At 45.4% G+C, this 26610-nt stretch overlaps 1 protein-coding gene across 1 annotated transcript; it reads left to right on the plus strand.

The window, feature by feature from the left end:
• Positions 1-4506: 4506 nt before the first annotated feature.
• ZDHHC5 (zinc finger DHHC-type palmitoyltransferase 5) lies at positions 4507-25982 on the plus strand. Its single transcript, XM_032488711.1, is given in 13 exon segments — positions 4507-4793; positions 7814-9002; positions 16036-16157; positions 19122-19279; positions 20062-20109; positions 20111-20235; positions 20390-20492; positions 21130-21221; positions 21647-21779; positions 22242-22365; positions 22764-22876; positions 23353-24212; positions 24640-25982. Coding segments are annotated over 12 exon segments (2148 nt in total). The 5' UTR covers positions 4507-4793; positions 7814-8898; the 3' UTR covers positions 24806-25982.
• Positions 25983-26610: the final 628 nt, after the last annotated feature.

A 26610-nucleotide genomic window follows, 5' to 3' on the forward strand; every position in this document is an offset into this window, starting at 1 on the left:
GAAGTTGGTATAATTTTTTAAAATTTCGTACCCCTCCCAAGCATTATAGAAACATTATTGGAATGATTTAGTGCTGAATACCTAGAGCCCACCTGTGAGCTCAGCAGGTGAATTCTTATTATGATATTTCCCCTTTCCTCTGCATTTAGATAAATAGATGCTAAATCTATTGTCAGGGACGCTCTTACTGTGAGGAACTAAAGAGGTGGTAATGAACTTGGGGTGAGATTTCAGATCTGATATTTTCCAGAGATAGCTCATGTTCTCTCTGCTACAGCTATCTTTCCTGTTGTCTGTTTGACTGGAACCAGACCCTAAGTCAAAATGTAAATGGAGCTTTCAGGCGATAAACTGGGAGAGCCCAATCTCTTGCAAATGATTGGTGTTTCTAATTTGGACTTGTGTCATTGAATAAGTATCTGATGCCCTTCATCCATTCATTCTTCCCACAAATTTTTATCACACCCCCACTGTTTGACAGGAACCATTCTAGATGGGGAACAAGACAAAGTCTTACATTATAGAGTAACCAAAGGTAAGTGCTATACAGAGAGACTTAAATGAGGCAGGGTGACTGGAAGGTTGCTTAGATTCTGAGCACACACTTCGATTAAGACCTGAATGGTTGTGTTAAATTAGGGCAAAATCTTCCTGGTGGAGAAAACAGTGCAAAGGAAAGGAAAAAGCTAAATGTATCAGGTGAAGGGAAAGGCCAGCATGATTGGAATGTGGTGAATCAAGGGGAGAGTGGTACAAATTGAGGCTGGAGTGGGCAGCAAAGGCCAGATAATGTAGGATTTTTGTAATCTAAGAGCAGTGGGCAATGATGGGAGAGGAGTAATGTCTTAGTCCCTTTGGGCTGCTATTAAAAAAATAGCACAGGCTGCATAGCTTATAAACATCAGAAATTGTTCATAGTTCTGGAGGCTGCAGAGTCCCAAATCAAGGCCAAGCATGGCTGGGTTCTGAGAAGGGCTCTCTTCCCAGTTGCAGATTGCCTGCTTTGACTGTGTCCTCACATAGTGAAAGGGGCAAGGGATCTCGGCCCCTTTTATAAAGGCACTAATCCCATCCATGAAGGCTCTACATCCACAACCTCAGCATCTTTCAAAGGCCCACCTCCTAATACCGTCACCTTTGGGGGTTAGGCTTTCAACGTAAGAATTGGGAAGGAGGACGGACACAAAAACTCAGACCAGGTGGTTAAATAGAGAAATGACATCAAATTTACACCTGGAAAAGATCACTGCTATGTATAAAATAGATTATAGAGGCAAGAGGAGAAGCAAGGACACTGGAGACTTGTGGTAGCTTCAATGTGAGAATGAATGGATAAGAAGAGGGCAGCAGAGATAGAGTTGATGAGTAGATTGCCTTGGTATATTTTGGAGGTAAAATTGGAAAGACTTGCTGATGGGAGTGGTGAGGAAAAGAAAGTAGAATTGAAGGTAATGCCTACATTTTTTACTGAGCAACTAGATTGGATATGAGATTGGGGAAACTTAGGGAGAGGGATAAAAGGAACAGGAGTTCTACTTTGACAGTGTTAGGTTTCAGCTGTGTAATAGTCATCCATATGGGAATGCCACAGTTGGAAACATGAATCTGGAAAGTTGGGGAAAGTCAGGGCTGGAGGTTCATGGGAGCTTTTGGGTTACAGGGCATTTAAAGTAATAGTAGTGGATGAAGTCACTTAGGGACTGTGTAAATGGAAATAAAGGGAGGCAGGAAGATGAACTTCCAGAGCACTCTAAACATAAGAGGTAATATATAATGGGAGCTAGCGAAGGAAACTTGGCTACTGATCTGGAGGTGTGTTATCTTGGAATGGTGGGGATAAAAGTCTTACTGAAATAATATAAACTGAGAAGTAGCGATAACTGTATGTAACTCTCAAGCTTTGCTAAGAAAGGAAGTGGGGGTGTAGGGTCAAGGGAGGGTTTGTCGTTAGGGTGTTAGACAGGATACCTCTCAGCATATCAATAGACCCTAGAGGGAGAGAATTTATGATGGGTGTATTCTTGACACTTTTATTTTTCCTTGTGTTTTTCATTTTTCAAGTAAACTGTCAAAGAAAAGATTCAGAAGAGAATGCAGCAGTGAAGGGTAGGGGACCCAGAGCGCAAGGGGAGACACTGTCCTTTAACACAAGCAAAGATGTTGGACAAGGACAGGAGGGAAGGCAGCAGTATTTAAATAGAAAAAGGTCATTGGTGGTTTTGGTGCTGAAAGGGCATTCTTCTGTGTGTCTAAATCCAAGGGTGGCATTTTGTTCTTGTCTGTCTGTTTATTTACCGTGAGCTGAACTAAATAAAAACAGCCCTGTGTTCTGCCATTTATAAACATGGGGAAATGCAAGTGAAGATGATTTGAAAAAGTATAAACTACACTAGAAAAAAACTGTAAGGTATTACTTGATACACATAGCAAAGTAATTTATTTGAAGTTTAGTGGTCTGGATATCCCATTGTTTTCGTCTAGATTTTACCTTATGTTTTAAATTTTATTTAATTATTTTTGGGGAGGTAATTAGGTATTTACCTATATGATTTTACTGGGAATTGAACCCAGGACCTTGTGCATGCTAAACACACGCTCTACCACTGAGCTATACCCTCCCCCGCAAACCTCATGTTTTATTAAACGGCCTTCCTGGGAAATATTTTGCCTGATCCCAAGGTAAACTGGACAAGAAAATGGAATCTCTCTCTAAACCTTGGAATAGTGATTATGCCACCGTTAGTGCTCATCCAGCTAAGAGCCTGGCTTCTAGTAATCCAGTGTCCCAGGGAAGTTTAGTATGTGGTTGGTTGGTGGAAGGTTGAATTCTCATTCCCATTTAACACTGTCTAGCCAAGAGACAAAACAATTTATAGGTTCTTAGACTGTTGAAAATGGAAAAAGAAAGAAGCCTAATTTGTAAAGTTGGAGAAATGAAGTCTTAAAATCCAAGCAAAATATACAATAGAAAAATGAAATTTGATTTCTTCCTAAGGAAACAAATTAACCTGATATACAGATGAAAAGCCTCTACAAGTACAACAAATATTGTATCTCCAGTAATACCTTACTTTTTATAAGGTCTAAAGTTTTAAAATTTTTCATTTTTTTAATATACACTGTCATTAAAAGAGAACTCTCCAGTGTGCTGCAATAAATGGTATACTGAAGCCCTTAGCAAGAATGAGCTAGAACCTTATATATGCCATGTCAGAGGAGGAACTAGACTAGACCTCAGGAGACAGAAGGTAGACCTTCTCCTTTATTTTGGTGCCTAGTACTAACGTTATCAGAGCACTATTAGACCAGCAACATTTGACACCAAACCGGAGGACGGGCCACAGGATTTAGAAGTGCACTTTACAGGTGAGGAACCTTGGCTTCAGGGAAGTGTTTGGTGGAACAGTTTTCTTAAAGACTGTTACATAATAGCCAGAGCTGCTTTCAAAAGAGAAATGGCCTTGAGCTAAATGAGAGAACACCTGGCCTCGCTCTTGGGTTCACAGCCATGTAGGGCTAATTAGGGCAAAATGTGGCGCTGTGATCTACATAGAGTTGGCCAGCAGCTCACCAGGAACAGGAGCTTCTAGACAACCTTTTCCTTCCTGCCTGTATTCCCGGATTGGGCGAGGTTAGGCATGTGGACGCCCAGCCCTGGTTGTTGCACTGAAACACTAGGGAACTAAGCGGGGCCAAGGGCCGGCTCCCACGCTGGGGGACTGCCACCACCTCAGCGCGCACTCCCTGCGCCTCTTTCCACGGTCGGCACTACGGCTCCAAGGCTCGCGCCCGCTCCCTTTCCTCTTCCTCCCGGCCTTTGGCAGGAGCTTCGCCCCGCAAAGACTTCCAGTCCCGGCCGCCCCACAGTGCGCGCAAGCCGCGGCCTAGACCGTCCCATTACCCTGGCATTCTGCTGGTCCTGGGGAACTTGTCAGACCGAGGACTGCTCCAACAAGATTGTTTTAAATAAAGTTTTCGCCACCAAAAAAAAAGGGGGGGGGAGGGGTGGGTAGGGGAGGACTATTTAGTGGCCAAACGGTTGGCCAATGCATGAAGCGGCTGAAGCAGGAAGACCGCGGGGCCTATGGGTGATTGGTTACACCAGAAGCCTGTCTGGACTGTACCATACTTATTTGGAGGGGGTTTGGCGGATTCGGGAGGGTAACTACTCGTTTTTGAGTACTTTAAGTCAACACATACAATTATTTTTTACTTCTGAGGATTTCTGCTTCGACACACTTAAGGTAGAAAGCAGGACGCAGGAACAGGCAAGACTCGCCCGGCCATTTCCCCATTTCCGACTCCTGCGCAGTACGCCCACCCTCCTCGCCCAGTCGTCAACGGTGCCCGACGGCCCTGCGCGCGCGTTCTCGTCTTCTCGCGTGGTACGGCGCTGTGCTCCTGCGGCCAATCAGGCGGCGAGGTCGCCGCGGTCGCCGGGGTTCGCGCGCACGCCCTAGAGCGGAGTGGGGGTGGGGGCTACGGGTGAATGGGAGAGTGAGCGGGGGCGGGCGCGGCGACGCGAGCCGCATGAATGAGAGAAACGTGCCCCGCGCGAGACGTCGCGCGCGCCCGGGACAGGGAACCAATGGGAACGCTGCGAGGGCTCGAGACCGGGCTCTGAGGGCGACGGCCGCGCGCCGGCTCGAAGACGAGCGTCGCAGGGCGGGAGCGCGCAGAGCGGGGCGGGCGTGGAGCGTGCGGGGGCCGCGCGCTGCCTCTCAGAGGCCGGACGGCACTGCCGGGAGGCGGCGGCGACAACGACGGCGGCTGTGACGGGAGCTGCGCCGGGGGTGAGTACCGGGGACACGGGCCCCTGCGGAACCGGAAGTGCTGGGCCAGGGAGGTGGGAGGGGAGAGTGACCTCTAGGGAAGGGGGACCCAGGAGGGGGAGGCGGTTTGAGGCCCCATTCCTCCTCCAGGCCGGGTCATCCAACTGCGGTGGGACCCGTGGGCCCTGGAAACGGACGACGGGTGGAGGCCGGGGATCCAGGGGCTGCCGGGGCTCAGAACAGGTTAGTGCCGGGCCTCCGGGTCCTAGCTCGGGACCCCGGTCCTTCCGCGCCAGGCGCCCAGCCGCCGCCCCTTCCGCCCCCGGCCCTGCGCCCGGGGGCTCTGCCACCTCCCGCACCCCGCTCCCGCAGCCCTAGTGGGCCCTGCCGCCGCGGAACCCGTCTTCTGTGTCTCGGCCAGCCCTGCCCCATACGGTGCTTCTCAGTGCCCCAGCTCCCGGGTGGGTACTGGGTGCTGTTCTCTCCCTACGTTTCAGGTCCGTCGCCCCACTCTGCTGATACTTATTTTGGCTCAAGCCTCATCCTGTTACCTGTTCCCTCGCATCCGTCCGCTTCCTCCCCTACCCCCACGAGCCCGGTGCTCCAGGCTGTTAGTACTTTGTACTTTTTACAAGTGGAACTCGAATGTGTTTGCCACTATTTTACCTATAGGAATGTCTGTTGGGACAGGGAGGCAGCAAATGTTTTACCCACTTGGCCGAATGAAAACACTGAAATGAGAAGTAAGAAAGTGACTTAGTTATTATGGAAGAAGCTGTAGGATTAGATATGTTATACTCTGGACCATTTTTCTGCCTTGGATTTTTCACTTCCTGGTTAATTCCATCTTGTCTAGGTTGACTTTACATTTGCATCCCTATCCTTTTATCCCAGTATCCTTTTGTACTGTATTAAGTCTCTTCAGAATGTTCATTATCATCCGTACCTAATGCTTACGAGATTTATATTGCCTTGTACTTTGCTGCCTTGGTATATAATCATAACATCCACATTAAATTTGTTTGACTCTTCAGCCAGTATCTTGACATGTGGATTATTCCTTGATACCTTGACTTTATATTCAGGTTTACTGTATTATACTATTTTACCGCTTGCTTCAACAGTCGTGCTATCAGCTGTGCTGCCACATTTATTCACCCCTGTAAGGAGGCACTTGTATTAAACCTTTATTAAAGCCTTCAAACCACATAGTCTTTAGTTTGTTTTATGTATACATTATTCCATTCCGTAAGTTACTCTGTGCCTGAATGTGTCATACACATTCTTGTACACCTCTCTCCTATACTGGTGTGGATCCAGACAGCTGGCTCTGATGAGCCCCACTTCCCCTCATCCCTACTACCCACAGTACAGCCTTCTGCTAAGACTTGATGCATCTTTACTATACCCAGTAAGTTCTTAGGTATTGTTTTGTCCCTTTTATTGTAGATCCCCTAAACATCTCAGATGCTGATCTCTTGTTCCCCAGTATGGTACTCCCCAAATTGCATGGTCTCTTATGACTCTGAATTGCTCTGGCAGTATTAGCCAAAGTGACTTTTTTTCCTGTCATAAAATGTAATCTGAAATAATATGTGGTGTCTGAATGATATATTACTCTAGATAAAATATAAGCAGTGCAGTTTTCCATCTTCTCTGATCTTGGGGGTTTTGAGGGGAAAGTTTACTTTAATAGTACTGTCTGCAAACCAGGAATTTACTTCTCATTGTTAACAAACTTACTTAGGCCTAAATTCAGTTGGGCTTTGATTCCTGTAGGAATCATTCTATTCTAATAATATTTTTTGGCCCTCTAAAACCCCATTTTTGAGAGAGAGAGAGAAAGATGATGCATCTTGAAGGAAGGCGCCTTTGCCTTCCATGCCACAAAAGAGAGAGGAAGTCATAAATTCCAGGGTACATTCATCTTTCACTATTCAAATCTTCTGATGTTTTAATTTCTGCCTTTGGTATTAAGGGAAATACTGTACCACTTGCACTTGGGCTGGAAAAAAAAAACAAGTAAAATTTTTGGTCTGCAGATTCAAGTTGTCATCCCTGGGCTGGTAGTGTAGTGGATGAGAAAGAGGTAGAAAGGCTTTGTGTTGGCAAAGGGGACTGTGAACTCTTGGGTTCTGAACCTGACTGTTCAAGTTATTAAGTGGAGTGGCCTCAGGCATTCTGTAGCCTTCAATTTTACAGAGTGGGATAAGGAACTATGTCACCAGACAGTATGAGTTAAGTGCTTTGAGATCACTGGATGAAAAGCATCCTGTAAAATCCCAAGTGCTAGTGTTATTTTGCCACTACCATCAACAGAAATAATTGTTATTCTTAATCATATTGGGGAAGGTGGGGCTCAGTCGACATCCTAATAGGCCAATGTAGGAGTTAAAAACTGTTGAATTGGGAAGAAAAGGGCCAGTTGACTCAGTTTCTCATAGAGGGCATCTCGGCTTTCAGTGCAAGAACATTTCTCATCCAGATCCTTTCATGAGTTGTTCCAGAAGACCAAAAATTCAGCTTTTGCCTCTTGAAGGTTATAACTAAAAAGCGTAGAGGGATGAGAGAGGCATACACAGAAAGGAAATGAGACTTACTGTCCTAATTTTGTCCTACTTTTTTCTTTCTTCTTTGTAGCAATAAATATTCTCTTTGTTCAGAGAGAAATCTCTTTTCTAGGACTGCCCTTCACTGTTGTGCCCTTGTTTGTTTTTAGATTTTGATATTCCTGATATTTGTTACCACCCATCTGTGTCAGGGGAGATGGGCCCCTTACAAGAGCTAGTTCTTTGATGACCTTAGCCAGGTGAAGCCATGTTTTTCTTTTTTCAATATGAACATGCTTTAGAAGAGTGAAGAATTCTGAACCCATTGTCCTCCCAGTTCAGAGTCCTCTGCCACATACACAGAGTGAGGTGGAAAATCATCTTTCTTTCAAAAGGCACTTTTTTAACAGTAGCTTGCGGGGTTTTTGCCTTGATGTTCTTAAGAAATACTCCGAAAGAATTTCTCTGATGAGTATATTTGTTTTTCTCCAGGTGAGGCACTGTAACTCGGTTGAACTCTGCATCCAGAAAGCCCAAGATTGAAGATTAGAAACGTTGACTAACCTGGAAACAGGGACCTCTTTGGAACTTTGCTTCCATCTACAGTAACCTTTTAAAAGTATCATCGAGTGGAATTGACTTCTTCATCTTATTCTGCTTGTTAGGAAGAGCATGGCTTCAGGGATTTTATGTTTCCCTTTAGTTTTGTACAAACTATAGGAAACGGAGCTCGTAAACAGTTGGGGAATAACAAGAGATTGAAGACAGACAAGCTTGCGCTTTCTCTCTCTCTCTGTTTTCCCTCCCCCTTTGAAGAAAGGGATTTACAACTCAACCTTGTAACAGCTGCTGCCCAGCTTTAGCCATCAAGAGAAAGTAAATAAAATTAAACCACCATTGCCAGACTGCAAGCCCTGAAGTCAAGGTGCGGGAGTGGTGGCACTGAGAAAACTGCCTAAAAGGGACAAGCACTGCAGTAAAAACAGCTTCTCTTTAAAGCTGGAAGGGGCCCCTGGTTCCTGCTTGGACTGAAATAGAAGCACAGGGCACACGTCTTTGAGGTGCCACTCACATTCTGTGGACGTGTGGTAGTCGTGGGGGTACTACAGTATCTCCTCCGGAGAATTTTTCCTTGCTTGAACTGTTCTGTCCTAGCCTGATAGCCCGCCTTTTCCTTTTGAAGACTCGCCTCCGTCCATGAACTGTTCCTTGATCTGTCTGACTGCCCGTGTTCTCTACCTGCAGCCATTTGCATGTGTGCAGCCTACAGTGCGTCTCCAGTTTTTAAGCTGTACAAGTTGTGTTTCTTAATCTCTCCTTCTGCCTTGCTCTGGGGAGGTGGTTATTCATCGTTTGGAATCACCTTTCCCCCTCCCATATGCTTTCCTGCATTTGAGATCTTTTGACCTTTGGTTTTCTTTGGGAGGGGGAAGGGTGATAATTCTGAATTTTCTGTTTCCCTGGTTTCCTTCCGGACTCTTCTCTCTGTTGTCTCCCTCATCCCATTTTCTTGTCTGTTCTGCCGCTGTGTGGGCCTGGGCTATGCGGCAGGGCAGATCTCCCATCAGAGCTCCAACATGCCCTCAGAGTCTGGAAAGAGATTCAAACCCAGCAAGTATGTTCCGGTCTCAGCAGCCGCCATCTTCTTAGTGGGAGCTACGACCCTCTTCTTTGCCTTTACGTGAGTCCTTCCCCAGCTGTGGTGTAGGGGGAGGGTGGGCTCCATGGGAGGTGAGGGGGGATTTTTCCTCTTGAGGTTGGCTACCTATTTGCCAAGCCAAGTGACTGGGAGAGTTTGAGGTCTGATACAGGTTAATCCAGATCCCAGAGACACGGTAGGAAGAACAAGAACAGGCCTACCCTTTGGCGTTGTTTTGAATTTTGCTCTGCTGAATCCTCTACCTTCCCCTGCCTCTCTTCCTTTGGAGTCACAGATGTCTTCATATTTTCCTACCCAGCTTCATTATTAGATGGTTCTGAACTAGGAAGGAAGTGGGAGGGAATCACCAGAGAGGTTTGAAGCAGCTTAAGCATTCAGTTCTGTGAGAGAACTAGACTAGATGGAAGGTTTTTTCAAATAGTAGTGGGTTTTCCCCCAGGATATCTGAAGCTCAGGTTTGAGATCGTGGAAACTGAGAGGACTGGAGAATTTCAGAATTGATTTAGAAGTTACACCAAGGAGATAGTTTTGGCTTTTAGTTACTTGGATGGTTTTCTCTGTACGCTAAGAGCCAAAGCCCAGAGATGTGAAGGCCACTGAGAAAGGGCAAGTTTTATTTAGGAAGAAGAGTCCTAGAAACCTTCCTTTATGTTAGTTCCTGCTGAAGGGAGTGGCAGTAATTTCTCCCATTCCTTGGTCCTATTAGGAAAAGCAGTTGGGGTTGAAAGATTTCCCGCTTAGGATCTTCAGCCTTTGTTCATCTGCTTGTTGCTGGAGGAGCCCTGAGTGATTTATCCTCCTTTCCTCCAGTATTTTAGCTGCCAACTACCTGGCAAGCATCTTTGCTGTTACCTGCTAATAAATTAACACGTGCTAGGCTTCTGAGCCTTAAACTGTTGAGTCACTGAGTCAGTGTTCTAGTTGTAGCTCCTGGGACAATCAGAGCGTGCTAGGTTTTCTGGGGAGTTTACTTTGCTGTCATTCAGGCTCAAACCTAATTGTGAGGTGCTGTTTCAAGAGATGTAAGGTTGCTGGCAAGAGGAAGAAAATGAACTGAAGTGCCAGGGAATAAAAGCAACTCGAATTCATTGAAGGATGAATGAAGCAGGAATTGCTGGAGTAGGGCCAATAACTATTATGGGGAGAAGATAGGACAGAAATTAAATCTGAGATAGAAAGGAAGAAAGACCCCCCCCAATTGAGTTTCTGATGCCAAAAGGAATTCTAAAAAAAAAGTGGGGCGTTGGCCCAAAGAGTTAGCAAAGTTATGATATTTTTCTAGTTAGTTTTTAAACAAGGAAAGAATGAATCTGCTGAATAAGATACGAGCAGATACTCCTTTCACCTCTTCCTCTGAAGAGCAGAAGGCATAGATTCTCTGGCCCCCAGCCCTGCAGCCTGAGCGCACCTGCTGAATCCTTCAGGGATCAGAAGCGGCCCTACTCTTCTCTGACTTCTCTTTTCTTCACAGTCTTTTTCTGTTGCTTATGCTCAGCATGTTCAGTGTTCTGTCCTTAACACACTGACTACCAGTAAGGAGTGAGTCTTCAGTGTCAGTCTTGTTTTGGTTTCTGCTATTATGACCACTAAATAGAATTAACATTTTAACCAAGGGACATTTATGTGGGATCTCAGCATCTTTGTAGCAGTTGTGGTGCTGTCAGGAGGGACATGTACAAGACCAGTTTGACACCCTTAGACCTGCTTAACTGGGGAGAGTCTCTTTTCCTTTTAGAGGCAAAGCTTTTGGGAAGTTAGGAGATTTTAGGGACTGCCTAAGAGGTCTCTTTCAACCCATCTAATCTTGAGTCTGGGCAAGCAGAGTCCTTGTTCTTACTTTGCTAATCTGGAACCACTGGAGTGCTTGGCTGGTTACACCAGTTTTGCCACAAAGAGTTGTCCTGACATAGGCATTTTCTCAACTGATAGTTGAAGCTATTTAACCTACTTTCCCGTTGCCTGGTGCCAGAAAAGTAGGGGGCCCTCCTTATTCCGTGGTGTCTCAGCCCCAGGAAAAAGAATGTTGGAGGGCAGTACTGACCCTGGAGTTACTGCCTCTAATCCAGAGGGAGACGAGCCCTAAGTCTTAGCTAGAGTGCCCCTAGCAGTTTCCTCAGGACAGGTTTCTGGGCTGTCTTTCCTCCCTAGGCTCCCCTGCCCGCCTCGTGGAGACATAAACACCCCGTTTATCTCACTCACTTAGCTCTTGGTCCCTTGGAAATTCTCACCTCTTCGTCTACACATGACCTTAGTGGTTCCTCTGCCAGCATATACCTGGGCTGAGGTACACTGTTCTCCAAAGCTGTTCCCCTGTGGATTCTAGCCCTTTTGAGGTTCAGTTCTTTGAAGAACCCCCTGTTTAGAACCATAGACAACCTACAAAAGAATGCATGGTTTTGAATAGAGACAAGAGGAAGGCTCTTTTGGAACCAGGTCCTTTTTGGGGCCTTAAATCTGTAGCTACTGCGTCATCCTCCTGTTCTAGGCTACAGCTGTCTGTTCTTACATCAGTATGAGCCCCAGGTGAGAATTACTTTGGGCCCTAGAGGACTGGGAGTAGGAGGAAGAGCCCTTTCAATTGGCGGACATAGTTAGTGGAGGCACGTAGGCTTCAGCTAGTTAGGAACAACTTACCCTCCGTGTTTCTTTGTCACGTAGGGAGAGCTATGAGCAGAAATTATCAGTTGGGTTTGGTCATCAAAATAAGGTGATCTTCTGCCGCAGAGAAGTTGAGGTCTCCCCCTCAATCCCTCTCATTCATAGAATTTGTCCAGTACTAAAACTGAGCAGGAGAGTTATTGGGGAGCCTGTTTTAAGTCTTCTCCCTTTTCACCATTTGGGAAGGAGAGCTAAAGTAACCCTTGCTGTCCCAGTTAGGTGCTGGACACTGCTTTTAAGATAACAAGCCTGGATCCTCATCTGGCCTAGTTTAGTGTCCTTTTGTGATTGGCAAGGGGGCAGTGCCCTGTGAGAGCAATAAGCACTGTTTGGAGGCCAGGAGACATTGTGGTACAGTCTCTTGACCTTTGTGGACCCCTTTCTTCTCTGTATAATGAGGAAGTTAACCTAGAGCAGTTTAAGCAATGTGACCATTTTTTTCAAGTGAGATCTTACGTGAGACCCCATTATTTAAATAATAAGAGTAGGGCTGCTCTGGAAGCGAGGCTGGTGCAAGGAGGCCCAGCCACTCACTGGGTGTCTCCATTTTTGCCTTCCTGGGGACCCTTGAGACCTTCTTAGGGCTGCTGGCAATACCATTAGAAATAAATCACTGAATTGTACCCCCTAAAGTCTCCTTGAGCAGTGAGTTAAGTCAGCTAGTGTCTTATTTTGTCTGTTTCTACAGTTGGTGGGGAGGGCATAGGGGTAAAGTCCTCTGCGGGAAGAATGAAAGTCAGGGTTGTCCAGAAAATCTGTGATGGTCTTTCCAGTGTCCCATCCATGAGAGAGCTTTCTCCTTTTCAGTTTCTGCCCCTAGCCCCTCCCAACCCTTGTATCCACAGAGTTGGGCAACCTCAGTGACTCTCCCTCGGGTCCTTTTTTTTTTTTTTTTTCGTGACTGCAGAGGTGCTAGCACCTGATTTGAGTGGGAGCAGCCTCGTGATTTGAGGCACTAATTGAGCAGTGGTTGTTCCTTCCCTTCCCACGTTGTTTTCTCATCCAGAAATAAGTGCCCAAGTCCTACATCTTGCACTCAGCTGCTTGAAAGTCTAGGTAAGACACGACAAATCAAGTGTTTTACGAGAAACTTACCCACCAGGAAGGGGAGAGATTGTTTTCCCATGGAATCTTGAGGCTCCCCAGGGGCACGAAGTGGGATATTCATTGCAGCCTTACCTCATCAACAAGGAGCACTAGTCATACACTCAAGAGTATGTGCTCGGCCTGGGAGGAATGCATAGACCTATTCTTTAAGAGCGCCTCTGTTTTAAATGTTCTTGAATCTAGTACTTGAGGTAGAGGAAGTAGAGTTAGGGATGAAGGTGGAGCTGGAATGATAATTGATGATAATGTGAAGACAGTTAATAATGGTTTTGTTGTGTATCCCTCGAATGCTCAGTATTAAGCCAGCTGGTTTAAAAAGAATTCCAGGCTCTTTTCAAACATCGTCTCCTTCATTCTCATACTTTCATTCTCATGTTATGTAGCTGAAGTAACAAGCTTGGAGCGTTTCCTGTGGATTACCTAAGGCTACATAGCAAAGCGCTGATCAAGACAGGATTAAAATCCGGAGGTTCTTGACTCCTACTTTGTTTTTCTGACCAGGAACTCAGCCATTTTTTAATTACAGAGTTAGGGTTAGGAAACAAGATTTTCAGGAGTGTGGGTATTGAAACCCAGTCTCCCAATTTTATTTGGCCTTGAAAACAGGAGTGCTAAATGGGTGGGCAGAAGAACCTGTTCTCCCGGGGATGGTGCAGGGCTGGGAGTCTCATCAGTGAGTCAGCCAGCCTTCTGGGCTGCGGCCACTCCCTGTGCTTTGGAGCGCTGTCATTACTGCCATAGGCTGAGGACGAGCCCCAACAACTCCTCCTCAGCTCAGGCCTCATCTCCTAACATCAGAGGCAACAGATTCAGACAGGCCACTTGGGGTGGTCATCTAGAAATCTGGCAAAGTGCTGTAGCATCAGCAAGCCTCTCCTGGAGTGCGTGGAATGGGGGATATGGCAGAAGCAGACTCTGCTCACACAGGCCTCTCCTTGGTGGGGCTTTCCCTCCGCTAGAGTGCTAAGGTTGGAAGCCGTGGTCTTCAGTTTGAATCTAGGAGCAGCTGCTGCCTGTGAACTTGAGTTATTTGCATCATTTCTTGATACTGCCACTGTGGGGGTAGGCTTTATTTTGGCAGCAGATATTGGAACTTGATTCTGGAGTTACACACTTCAGCTGGGATAGGTTGATACCAAGAAGGCTGTAGAGGTAAAGTTGGTTATCCAGGGACAGGTGGTTGGCAGGATATCCAAGAAATGGAGTGACTTGCTTTGTTTGGAAACGCAGAGACTGAAGGAAGAATGGGGTCAGAAAGATTGACATCCGGGCCTGCGAGGGGGCTGATGTGTCATTCTCATTCACCTTAGTTTCCCTCGGAGATGGACGTACCCTTAGTTTTCAGAAGCTCAAGAGGCCACAGTAGCCAGTTCTAGGAGTGAGATTTCTAAATCATGGACACCTCAGTGTTCTAAGGATTTAATTTCTTTTTCCCTTCTAATTATCTTCCCAGGCCGTAGGAGTCAAGTGAGTGACTCACCCTTTCTCCTCTTCCCTGGGCGGAAATTGAAGTGACAGCTAAGTACTAGGGAGGGGTTCTGACCTGGATGACTGGTTTTCAGTTTCTCTCCCTCCCTCCCTCCCTCCTAAGGAGCCTAGGAGGTCAGGCTTTATGTGGGGCTGTGTAAAGACTACCTTCTTGCTGTATTCCACCCCAAACCCTGCTGAAGTATGGGGACTGCTTTTCTGAATCAAAGAACCCCCGCAGAGGCAGCGGCTTCTGTAGGAGATTTTAATAGAATAAAACTGGAGCCGTGACTGAAGGTCTGTTTTCTCCTTGAAATCATTGCCTTCATTTTAGCTTCATTATTTTGTCCCTCAATTATGTACTGACCCATCAAGAGAAGCAAAGAGTTAATTGATATTTACTATCTAAAAAGCCTGGTGCATTATAAATATTTACTTAAGTTTTTTTTTCCTTAATGAATGGCTAAATGGAATTTGAAATAAATGGTGGTGGTAAAGATTTGTGAGATGCTTTGTGACAGTCAGTTTTGCCTCTTACCATTTGTTTACTTATCTCTCATTAAGGAGCTCAGTTCTTTCGAATTGTCCTGAATCACTGTACAGGGCAGTGCTTTTTATCTTGATAGAGGCATATCACCTCTCAGCAGAATCCAGGATTGCTGTGGATGAATTCTCCAGACTCATTGGCTGTCTTGTTCTCCTGGCCCCTTCTTCTTTTCCTTCACTGAACTCTTCCTTTCCTTCCAGTTGGTCTAGATAAAGGGGACAAGGATAGATGCTGGCCTAATTCTGGAGATTAAGTTCTCAGCCACAAAGCAGATTAGGGTATTTAGCCACTGTCTTGTAATGGGAAGTTCTTCCTGAGTGAGATAGGAGAGAGGGGTTTGAGACTACTGACCAAGCAAAGCAGCGTATCAGATGCTCTTCTGAAACTTCCAGCTCCCAGGAAATCATCAGAGAAAGGATTCTCTGCATTCCTATTTAGACTCGCATCCTGAAAGCAACTAAGCTTAATTGTGGGCTAGGCCACTCTTTTTGTCAAAGAAAAGTTACCTGAAGTATATCTCTTGATTTGGGCCCTGTGGAATATTGGGTATGTTTGGCTGGTTTCTTTTTCCTACAGAATTTAGGGCTGCTCTGGTCTAATATCTTCTCCTTTCTTCTCCTCCACTCTCCTGCTTCATTTATTGACCTCAAGGGGTCTGGTCCTGTGTCTTGGTATCCTTCCTTAACTGTGTATAGTTTCCTTTTCATTACCTTGAGAACTAGCCTCTAGTTGAATTAAAAATGTCAGGAATATTTGATGCAGAGAAGAAACTGTAGGCAGTTGAGAGTAGTTCAGAGCCAGCTGGGAAGAGGGAAGAGGAGCCAGAGAGGCAGGTGGTGTCCCATGCTTTGGGCCAGTGTGCAGGTCAGTGGGGCATGGCTGGGATCCAGAAGCCTCAGGCTGTTCCAGAGAAGGGAATGTAGCTGGTATCAGTTACATGCTTCGTCCCTAGCTCCTGTGCCTGGTTAAAAAGGGGGTAAAGACAGAGTCCAAAACATGTGGAAAGACCCACAGGGTAAAAGTGCGTCTGAAGAACATAGACTTTAGTGCAAGGGGTTATGGTAGGAGAGACGCTGAGTCTCGTACCTTGATCTAAAATGAGCATTTCTGTGGGAAACTAGACCCATTTACTGGGAAGGAGGAAGATAATTTGAGACAGTGAAGGTGAACTCCACAAGATTTATATATAGATAGGAGACTGCGTCTTCATGGGTGTTTATCTGGCCGATGTCCAGAGTTAGAGGCAGCCCCTCATTTTCTTTGTTGTCTGTGCAGCTGTCCAGGACTAAGCCTCTATGTGTCACCTGCAGTGCCCATCTACAATGCGGTTGTTTTTCTCTTTGTGCTGGCCAACTTCAGCATGGCCACCTTCATGGACCCGGGGATTTTCCCTCGAGGTAAGATCTCCCTCTTCTCTCTTGGAATTTCCTTACTGCTTTTGAAAAATAATGATTTTTGGACATACACATTTGGTCTTTTATAGTCTAACGATGAAAAGCAGGTCATGGTCCTAGGAATATATGTCATAACTTCTAGCCATATGATCCACTTTGGTTACTTATTCAGTAGAAATTTATTTTGAGCATGTGAGTTGGGCATTATTGCTAGCTTTGATAATAATCTAAGATGCATTAGAGAGTAACAGTGTGATACAAACTATAATGGAGGCATGAACAAGGTTCTGTGAGACCTTATATCTGCATGGATAAATTGGGGAAATGCTGTTGAAGGTGGGTAGGAAAGACTTCACCAAGTAGAGGATGGAGGGGAAGGGCATTCTAGGCAGAGGGAGCAGCAGGTACAGAAGCTTGTAGCCATGAAATGCTTGGTCAGTGAGGTGGAAGATAGAACACGTGGTGGGGCCAGAAGGGGCAAGAGATAAACCCAGCGCCAAGTGTGTAAAGACTTTATATGCTAAATTAAATAGATGATAGTTCTTCCTTTGGACAGCAAGACCTCTTTCATTGGAGGAATCACAGCATCAGATATCCCTTTACAAAAATAAGTTTTGTTAGAATGTACAGATACCTTTTGGGAGACTATTGCAATAATGCAAACCAGATGAAGGCTTGAATTCAAGGCTGGATTTACAGATTTTCAGAAGTAGACTCAGCAGAATTTTTCATGACTAATTGCTTTTATTGGGTTAGGGTGAGACGGTGAAGAAATTGTCTAGGGTAGTCGAGGTTTCCTAACTTGGGAGATAGGTTGGATGCTGATTTTTCTTAACCAAGACTCAGGTTATAGGAATGTTGAGCAGGTTTGGAGGGAAGATGGAATATCTTAGAAATGTTGAATTTGAGACAGTTAATGGATATTCAAATAGAGTTACCCAGTGGGCAGTTGAGTAGTCAAACTGGAAGACTTTAGTCTCAAAATCTTTAGCCATATGGTATTTGAAGCAACAGGAGTAAAATTATCTGGAAAAAGTAGAATGAGATTAGGAAAGAACCAAGGTCAGACCTGACCAGCATTGACATTTTAATAATGAGCAGAGGAGAAGGAGGAGCTATTGAAGAGGGACAGAGCAAAAAAAGTTAGTACTTGGAGAAACTGGACAAAGTGGGAACTAAGGAAAGTTCATGAAGTAGCTGATGGTTGGCAGGATCAGAAAGTAGATCCAACAGTATGGAACCTCAAAATTGCCCATTGTTTTAGTAACTAAGAAATTAGTGATCTTAACAAGAATAATTTTAATAGTGTGTTTGTGTATGTATGTGCGAGGGGTACTGGTAAATTAACAAAATTGTAATGGTTTGGAAGGCAGTGAATGGGAAATGAGATAATGAGTGTTAAGATTATTCTTTCAAGAAGTTAAGCAAAGAGGCAGAAGGTGGACTGTGTTAGGGGAGAGGAAGGGGTTTGTTTGTTTGTTGTTTTAATGATACAGAATACTTTAGCATGTTGGTAGCATGAGGAGATGGGATCAGAGAAGAGAAAAGTTGAAATTGAAGAAAGAAGATAATTGAGAGTGACCTTCTGGAGAAAGGAGATGCTTTCCTGTGCATGTTGGAAGGGTTGTGCTTACAGAAGTAGGTTGTTTCTGGACTAGGAGGTGAGAGTGAGGACCCTCATTAGTGGAATTAGAGGTAAAAAGAGAGAAATTGATGATACCTAATTCTCTCAAATGTGAAGTTACCTTGTAAGAGTGAGGCAGGTGGGATTGAGATAGCAACTTTGCTAAGATGAGGTTTTTCTGAAATTCACTGCTTACAGAGCCTGTGTCACTGCTTCGTGACTTTGGTTTCAAAGATTCAAAGAAGGAACTTAAAGGCCCTAAAGCCAAGGAAGTCTATTTTAATGAGCATTTAATGTTCACTCTCAAGTATTTACTATGATGATGGTCATTTGGGATTTTTTTTTTTTTAAAAGGTCCACATTGCTTTCAAATAGCTCAGTCTAGAAGGAAAGATAGGGAAGGCATTTACATAAATTAATATACTGTGGTAAGTTTTAAGAGTAATCAAAGAACTGCAGTACTTTAAAAAGAGAAAGGGCTCACTTCTGGTAGATGATAATGTGGAAGAATCAGATATTTCAAAATAAGTAGCATTTAAATTTCTTTCCTTTAAAAAAAAACCCTTTTTAGAAAAAAAGTAGATTTTAATAAGTAGTGGATGTTCATTATGTAGAAAGTATAAAAAAGGTAAATATCACCTATAATTTTACAGCCCAGAGACAACTCCTGTTACATTGTGGTATATTTTCTTCCAATCAATATTTTGAAGACTTGTACATATAATGCTTATTTATATATACCATGTATCTGTAGCATATATGTTTGTGTGTATTTTTATTTCTGTCTTCAAAACGGGATCTTTTTGTTTGTACGGTTCTTTACCTTGTACTGTTCTCACTTATTTACATTGTAAGCATTTCTATAAGTCAGTAAATTTGAAAATCTAGTTTTTGCTAATTACTATGCCATTGCTAATTTAATTTTTCCTTCCCACAGATATCTTTTTTTAGGTTAATAATAAAAAATAAAAAATGCACACTATAGATGAGAAGGCCCATAATGTCCTTTAAATTTTGAAGTGGGGTGGATTATCTGTTTCTTTTGAAATATATTCATAATGTGTAAACCACGAATATCAGCATATCCATAGCAGAGCCACCTCTGAGTCATGTTCTTGAACGTCATTTTCAGTGTAGAATAAATTGCTTCCTCATCTGCGTTTCCATAGTGTTGTAAATAGAGCGGATCTCACAGTATTAGAATTACTAGTTCCTAGTCTCTCTCTCTCCATTAGACTGTGAACTCCTCGAAGACAGAGGCCGTACTTTAAATACCACTGCATCCCTAGTGCCTAGTACAGTTCTGGTGTAGTTATTTTTTAATTAACTTTTCCTCTCTCCAGCTGAAGAGGATGAAGACAAGGAAGATGACTTCCGAGCTCCCCTTTACAAAACAGTGGAGATCAAGGGCATCCAGGTGCGCATGAAGTGGTGTGCCACCTGCCGCTTCTACCGTCCTCCTCGGTGTTCACACTGCAGTGTCTGTGACAATTGTGTGGAGGTAAGGACCATGAGTGGGGTGAACTTAACCTAAGTTATCTTCTCCCTACCCATAGAATGAGAGTTGAATCCTGTGGATTCTTGGCCTTGGATGAAATCTCGTCCCAGCTAACTACCTGGGCTGTGTTCTAGCTCTGTCAGAAAGTGTTAGCAACAATACACACATGAGAGGTAGAGCATAAATGTCCTTCTGTTACAGGAGGGACCCGAGGTGGGTGGGCATGGGCTTTCCCAAGACCAGGAGTCATAGCTCCAGCCTTCCATCCCTTGACTCATCTTCTTGGTCATTTGTCTTGACTTTGTGTTCTCTCTGCTTGCACTACATCATGCTGCTGCATTCAAGTGTCACAGTTATACTTCTCTGCCTGCCTGTCCTGCATTCCATGTCTTTGATTTTTAACCCTTTTTTCCAATCCATTTTTACTTAGCTGTAAGCAGTTGCCTGCCAGATTTTTCTTCCAAACCTCTTTTCTCCTGAATCTTAAGTGTTTTTGCAAAGCCGCTGACTCTTGTATGTCTCAGAGTTCCTTGATCACATAGGATAAGCTTTGAGAGGCGGCCTTGGCTTTTGAATTACCTCTGGAAGTTCTTCTTTACAGATTGAGCAAGATAAACTGCATGAGCTATTTTTGTAACTAAACAAAATTTAATTTTGTAACTACATGGTGAACATGATCACAAATTATTAAAGGCAATACTTAAGTTCTGCTGTTTGTTCTTGACAGAAATGATCTAGTGCTGTGGTCCAAGGATGCCTCTCCGTCTGTCTCTTTTTGCTCCTAGGAATTTGATCATCACTGCCCCTGGGTGAACAACTGTATTGGTCGCCGGAAACTACCGTTACTTCTTCCTCTTCCTCCTTTCCCTGACTGCCCACATTATGGGTGTGTTTGGCTTCGGCCTCCTTTATGTCCTCTACCACATGGAGGAACTCTCAGGGGTACGCACGGCTGTCACGTATCCTTCAAGGCCTGTGGGTTGCAGGACTGGGAGGGGAAAGAGTGAGGAACGTTGAGTCATGTGGCAGTGAGGGTCAAAGGGAAGACGCTACAGCACGGGTTGGGGAAGGTGAGATCACACTGCTCTGCTCTCCTTGACTGTTTGGCTTCAGAATGGCAGTGATGTGTGTGGCTGGCTTATTCTTCATCCCGGTAGCTGGCCTCACGGGATTTCACGTGGTGCTGGTGGCTAGGGGACGCACGACCAATGAACAGGTATGAGGAGAGGTGACGGGGGGGGGTCCCTGAAGAGCAGGGCATGTGTCTCAGCCTCTGATTAGGGTAGAGCTAGCACTTACACATGATGATGCTTAGTGAGTGCTTTGTGTAATGAGGTGTCCAAGTTCTTCATGTAAGCAGGAGAATGGGCCACTTCTTAGTTAACAAACATTTATAGAATGTCTGCTGTATACTGGACAGTTTAGGCTCTGAGCTTATAGAAATAATAAAAGACCTGGGCCAGCCTGCAAGAAGCTTATAGTGCTGCTTAAAGAAAAACAACGAATTCTGTGCACATAGTAATTGCTGACCTTACTTGCTTACTCTTATGTATGTTATCTTAGTTTTCAGTATTCAGAGAGCTATTTATCGCCATTTTACATAAGGAGACTGGTGTTCAGGGTCAGATGGCTACTATGAAGTAGACCTAGAATTTGAACTAAGGACCCTGACTCTAGAGTTCCCAGTCTTAACCATCCCAAGTAGAAACTTCTTTATGGTAGGATTGTCTTTTACTGACTTTTGTATTTCCCAAATAGTAGGTGCACAATAATTTGTCATTAACTAATATTTTGGCTTTTGGTGGTCACGGTCCCATTGTCTGACTGACCTGGTCCTTTCTCCCTCCCTCTAGGTTACGGGTAAATTCCGGGGAGGTGTGAACCCCTTTACCAATGGCTGCTGTAACAATGTCAGCCGTGTACTCTGCAGTTCCCCGGCACCCAGGTACACCTACCACTTTGGTCTAGTGTTCACCTTTGGTCAAAACGTTTGTCTTCTCGGGTTTGTTCTGGTATTGGGGGGATCTGCTGGGAGACTGCCTCTTAGGAAAGGTTCTCTTAGAATGGGAGGTGCCTGCGCGGGAGGGTCATTCCATCCTTTAACGGACCCGGTGAGTTTACTTGCATTCTTTAGATAGTATGTTACTCTCTGGAGTGGTGAGGACTCCGGAGTGCTTGAGCTAGGTGTATCCGCCCCTAGACCTGGTCTTGGTGCTGTTCTTGCTCTTCATGGAATCAGAGAAATCAGTTCACTGCTGATCTTGTCACTGGCCTGGTAGGACTGTTTCCTGTATTTGCTTTATACAAGGTAGGCAACCAATAGGTATTTTTGGGTGAATGAATAAAAGCCCTCTCACTCTTGACACTCAGGTATTTGGGGAGACCAAAGAAAGAGAAGACAATTGTAATCAGACCGCCCTTCCTTCGGCCAGAAGTGTCAGATGGGCAGATAACTGTGAAGATCATGGACAATGGTATCCAGGGAGAGCTGAGGAGAACTAAGGTGAGGAACTTCGGGAAGTAAAGCTAGGTAACTTGGGGAACCTCCCCTGTGGCAGAGAGATGGAAGCTTGATTTGTTAACGTCTCTTGTGGAGCATTTATCACTTTCTGATTTGTGTTAAAGTTACTTAAATACGTATTTTTTTTTCCATTAGATTGTAAGGTCATTGACAGAAGGCATTGAGTCCATTCATTTGCATGTCTTTATAGGACTTAACATAGCAGCTTCCAGATGGTAGGAGTTCAACAAGTGGTTGTTGGTGGAAAGAAACAAGTGACAAAATGAAATCTATGTTGAAAACTTTTCTTTATCCAATACCATCCCCAAAGTGACTCTCATTTCTTGTCTTCCAGTTCCAGTGTAGAAGTAGGTGATGACTCTCCAATACCTGTTACCCTAGTTTAATACTCTGAGTCGCCCTAATGCTCAGCTCTCCAAATCTGATTTTCCCTCATGTACCCAGTCTAAGGGAAGCTTGGAGATAACAGAAAGCCAGTCTGCAGACGCTGAACCTCCACCTCCTCCAAAGCCAGACCTGAGCCGTTACACGGGGCTACGAACACACCTCAGCCTGGCTCCTAATGAGGGTAAGGGCTGCAGCAGGTGGGAGAACGTTACTTGTGAGCTGTAGAGAAGACACAGGCAAGGGCTGGGAGATAATACTTATGACCGAGAACACCAAGTGGTACTTGAACCACTTCTTTGGACATCTGGGAGAAAGGGGATGCCATTTGGCTACTGGCAGTGAATTGGACTCAGCATCTGGATAGAAAACATCCTGGGACCTTTTTGTACATTCACTCACTCTGAGTTCTGGGCCAATATGAGTCTATAGTTTTGATTTCAGCAAAATCATGTTCCTGGGACTTTGCTTCCGCTGGGTGTATTTGTTCCTACCTTGTTCTCTCCCTGTACTTGAAGGAACTCTAGCCAGGGTAAGAGAACAGCTTGTAAAGTGGTGCCCCCTGGGCCTTTCTTCCTGCAGATAGCAGCCTCCTGGGCAAGGAGAGCCCCCCCACACCAACCATGTACAAGTATCGGCCGGGCTACAGCAGCAGCAGCACCTCAGCTGCCATGCCTCATTCGTCCAGCGCCAAGGTACTGAGTACTTGAACAAGTAGGGTCGTAATGCATGCCAGCGTTCTGGGGAAAAGAAGATTGGGAGAAGGGAAGGAAGGAGCAGAGGGAAGAGAAGAAAACCAAAGGCACTTTACTAATTGTTGGCATTAGAGGGATTGAAACTCCTTGATAGTGTGTCCTTCATCCAAGAGGGGTCACTGTAGCAGCATTAGATAAAAGCACTGATTACAGCGTCAGATCTGAGTTCAAAACCCAGTTCTGCCATCACAGGGAAGTTCTTTCACCTAAGCCTCAATTTCTGCATCTCAAAATGAGATATAGTTTGTTCCTACTCATAGATTTGTGTTAGGGGTTAAACAAGATAATGTGCATCAAAGTTCTAAGCATGTTGCTGGTACATAATAGATACTGTTTTGACTGCCTCCTTGGGCTCGGGCCTAGAAGCTGTCACAGCATGGGGAGCACTAAGAGTCTGCTTTACTTTTCTCCCTCAGCTGAGTCGTGGGGACAGCTTGAAGGAGCCAACCTCAATTGCAGAGAGCAGCCGCCATCCCAGCTACCGCTCAGAGCCCAGCTTGGAGCCAGAGAGCTTCCGTTCTCCCACCTTTGGCAAAAGTTTTCACTTCGATCCACTATCCAGTGGCTCACGCTCCTCCAGCCTCAAGTCGGCCCAGGGCACAGGCTTTGAGCTGGGCCAGCTGCAGTCCATTCGTTCAGAGGGCACAACCTCCACCTCCTATAAGAGCTTGGCCAACCAGACACGCAACGGAAGCCTGTCTTATGACAGCCTGCTCACGCCTTCAGACAGCCCTGATTTTGAGTCCGTGCAGGCAGGGCCTGAGCCAGACCCGCCTTTAGGCTACACCTCTCCCTTCCTGTCAGCCCGGCTGGCCCAGCAACGGGAAGCCGAGAGGCACCCACGTTTGGTGCCAACCGGCCCAACGCACCGAGAGCCCTCACCAGTCCGGTACGACAATCTGTCGCGCCATATTGTGGCCTCCCTCCAGGAACGAGAGAAGCTGCTACGCCAGTCACCCCCACTCTCAGGCCGTGAGGAAGAACCAGGCTTGGGGGACTCAGGCATTCAGTCAACACCGGGCTCAGGCCATGCCCCTCGTACTAGTTCCTCCTCAGATGATTCGAAGAGATCGCCCTTGGGCAAGACTCCACTGGGACGCCCTGCTGCCCCCCGTTTTGGCAAGCCAGATGGGCTAAGAGGCCGGGGACTAGGGTCCCCTGAACCAGGCCCAACTGCCCCCTACCTGGGCCGGTCCATGTCTTACAGCAGCCAAAAAGCCCCACCTGGTGTCCCTGAAACGGAGGAAGTGGCCTTGCAGCCATTACTGACACCCAAGTAAGTATTAGTCCATCCTCCCCCGTGTGGGACTTAAAATTAGCAGAGTGCCCTGTAGACTCTAGTGCAGGTGGACCCAGGGTTATCCTGCGTGTAGACAGCCCCTCATTTTCACTCTTAGTCCAGCTGCCTTCCTGGGCCATTGCTGTTAAAGAGACTGAAGATTAATACTTTTTCTTAGTCCTGTCTTCCTAAAAAGTAATGTATTTGCCTGAGGATAAGTATGATAAGACAGCTGCTTTTAGAGAAAAGGGATAAATAGTGGAGAGAGGGAGTCAGGCTTATTTTAAGCAGGGTAATGAAATAAGAGGGAATGTCTGCATAAGAAAGTATATATGTAGAGGGTACATTTTCTCAACTTTTTAAACTGCCTCACTTTTCTGTGTTGTGTGTACCATTTCTGACACCTCTCTTCTTTCCTTCCCAGAGATGAAGTACAGCTCAAGACGGCCTACAGCAAATCCAACGGGCAGCCCAAGAGCATAGGCTCAGCCTCCCCTGGCCCAGGCCAGCCACCTCTCAGTAGCCCCACAAGGGGGGGAGTCAAGAAGGTGTCAGGGGTTGGTGGCACCACCTACGAGATTTCGGTGTGAGCCTTCGGCACCTCCCCTCCCCCATGCCTCTGCACCTACACCAAAGGGCCCCAGGTGGCCACCTTTCCTTTCCTCAAGGGGCTCCCCTCCCCTGCATGGACATTTTTTAAACCACCGATTCCAAGAGGATGAGGAGCGTTTTATAAAATGCAATGGGGTTGGGGAGTCGGAGAGTTGGGGCCCTGAGACTGGGGTAGCAACCCCCTTCACCTTTAAGACCTTCCCTTCCTTAACCCCTGGACCAGACTCAGTGGACATTTGTGCAATTGCTCGCCCTGGAGGGAACCAGATCATTTTTAAACCAGAAATAATTTTTTTTATTATTGTTACGGATTCTATTTTTTTCCTCTTCTGCGTTACCAGGTGTGTGTGTACATATATATATATATATATATTATAAATATCAAAGAAATTATATATCTATCCTGGGATGGGAAAATGAGGGAGGGATATGTCTAAGGAGGATGATCTTACTCTTCTCGTTCCTCAGACCAGCAGGAAAAGAGGGGAGACATCCATCAAAGTCTTCCTTTTCCTCATGGTTCCCTCTCTTCTGTCCTAGTTACCATCTAAGGAGATAGCACCCCCTGTCGTTGGTGCTAAGTGATCAGGAAAGAAAGCCAGGGAGGCGAGTCTGGGTGGGGTCTTGGTCAGAGGAGGGAACGACTTGGAGAGGAGAGTTAGTTTTTTAGGCTCACTGGCACTTAGTTTCCCCAGGAAAGGGGTCACAGCCCCATGACTTTGGTGGTGGTGGTGGGGGGGAGATCAGGAAAAGAGCTTGGCCGAGCTCCAGAAACAATACTGGATAACTTGCCCTTCTTAGGGGTGAGGGATTAGGGTGGGCTGCTTCAACTAGCCCCTCAAAGCCTTCCCCTAACTCACATGGTTGACATTTTTAAATCCAAGGCCGGGAGATAAGAATCCAAAAAGCAATATTTCTCATTACATGCCAAAAACTGAGGATAGAGAGAAGGAGTGGCAGGCCTAGGCCTCTCCGATTGTCCCTTGGGGGTTACCCCTCGGCCCACCTCAGTATGGTGCTGGGTAGAGGGCATACCTGGGTTCTATCCTCTAAGTAGGGGAGACCCCAGCCTCTAGACAGAGGCCCTTTTATTTTTTATTCTGATTAGCCATTTTAAACCAACAAGGAATAAAAAGAAATCCTGATCTAACCAGCTCCCCCTGACTTGTGTTATTTTGTATGGTCAAGGCAGGGCGAATGATCTCTGGTGGGAAGTTACAAAGAAAACCTTGTAAGATTCTCTGATCCTGGCCCATCTTTAGGCAGGAGTGTAGTGAAAATAACCACTTAAAACAAGAGGCCCTGTTTTTATTTTGGTGATTTAATTAAAATTCTGAAAAAAGTCTCTTGTAACCACCAAAACCTGTCATTTCAAAGCTTAAAGAGCTCCTGACTTTTGACACAATTGTTCCTTAATATGGAATTTTGTCTCTGGAAAATGAAGCTCATTTTGGATGTAGCCAAAGGGGAGCCGGTGGCTGGTCACAGTGTGAAAGCCTGTTAAAGCAGACAGACTGGAGGGATATATGGGCAGCAGTTAATTTGACATCTCATAATGTCTCTCCCATCTGTTGAAAGCAAAAGTCTGTGCCCTAATTTTAAATAGGCATCCTCAGACACCAAATCTCACAAAACTGGACAAAATCTTTTACTTTCACTGTCTACAACTTAAGTATATAAGCCCTTGCTCTGAGGTCCTAGGTTAAAACGAGCTGAATGTATGGTTTTCCACTGCTGATCTAGGAATAACCTTGGCTCATTGCAACAGATTTTAACTGTTCTC

Source organism: Camelus ferus, chromosome 10 (genome assembly GCF_009834535.1).
Source record: "Camelus ferus isolate YT-003-E chromosome 10, BCGSAC_Cfer_1.0, whole genome shotgun sequence".
Lineage (NCBI taxonomy): Eukaryota > Metazoa > Chordata > Mammalia > Artiodactyla > Camelidae > Camelus > Camelus ferus.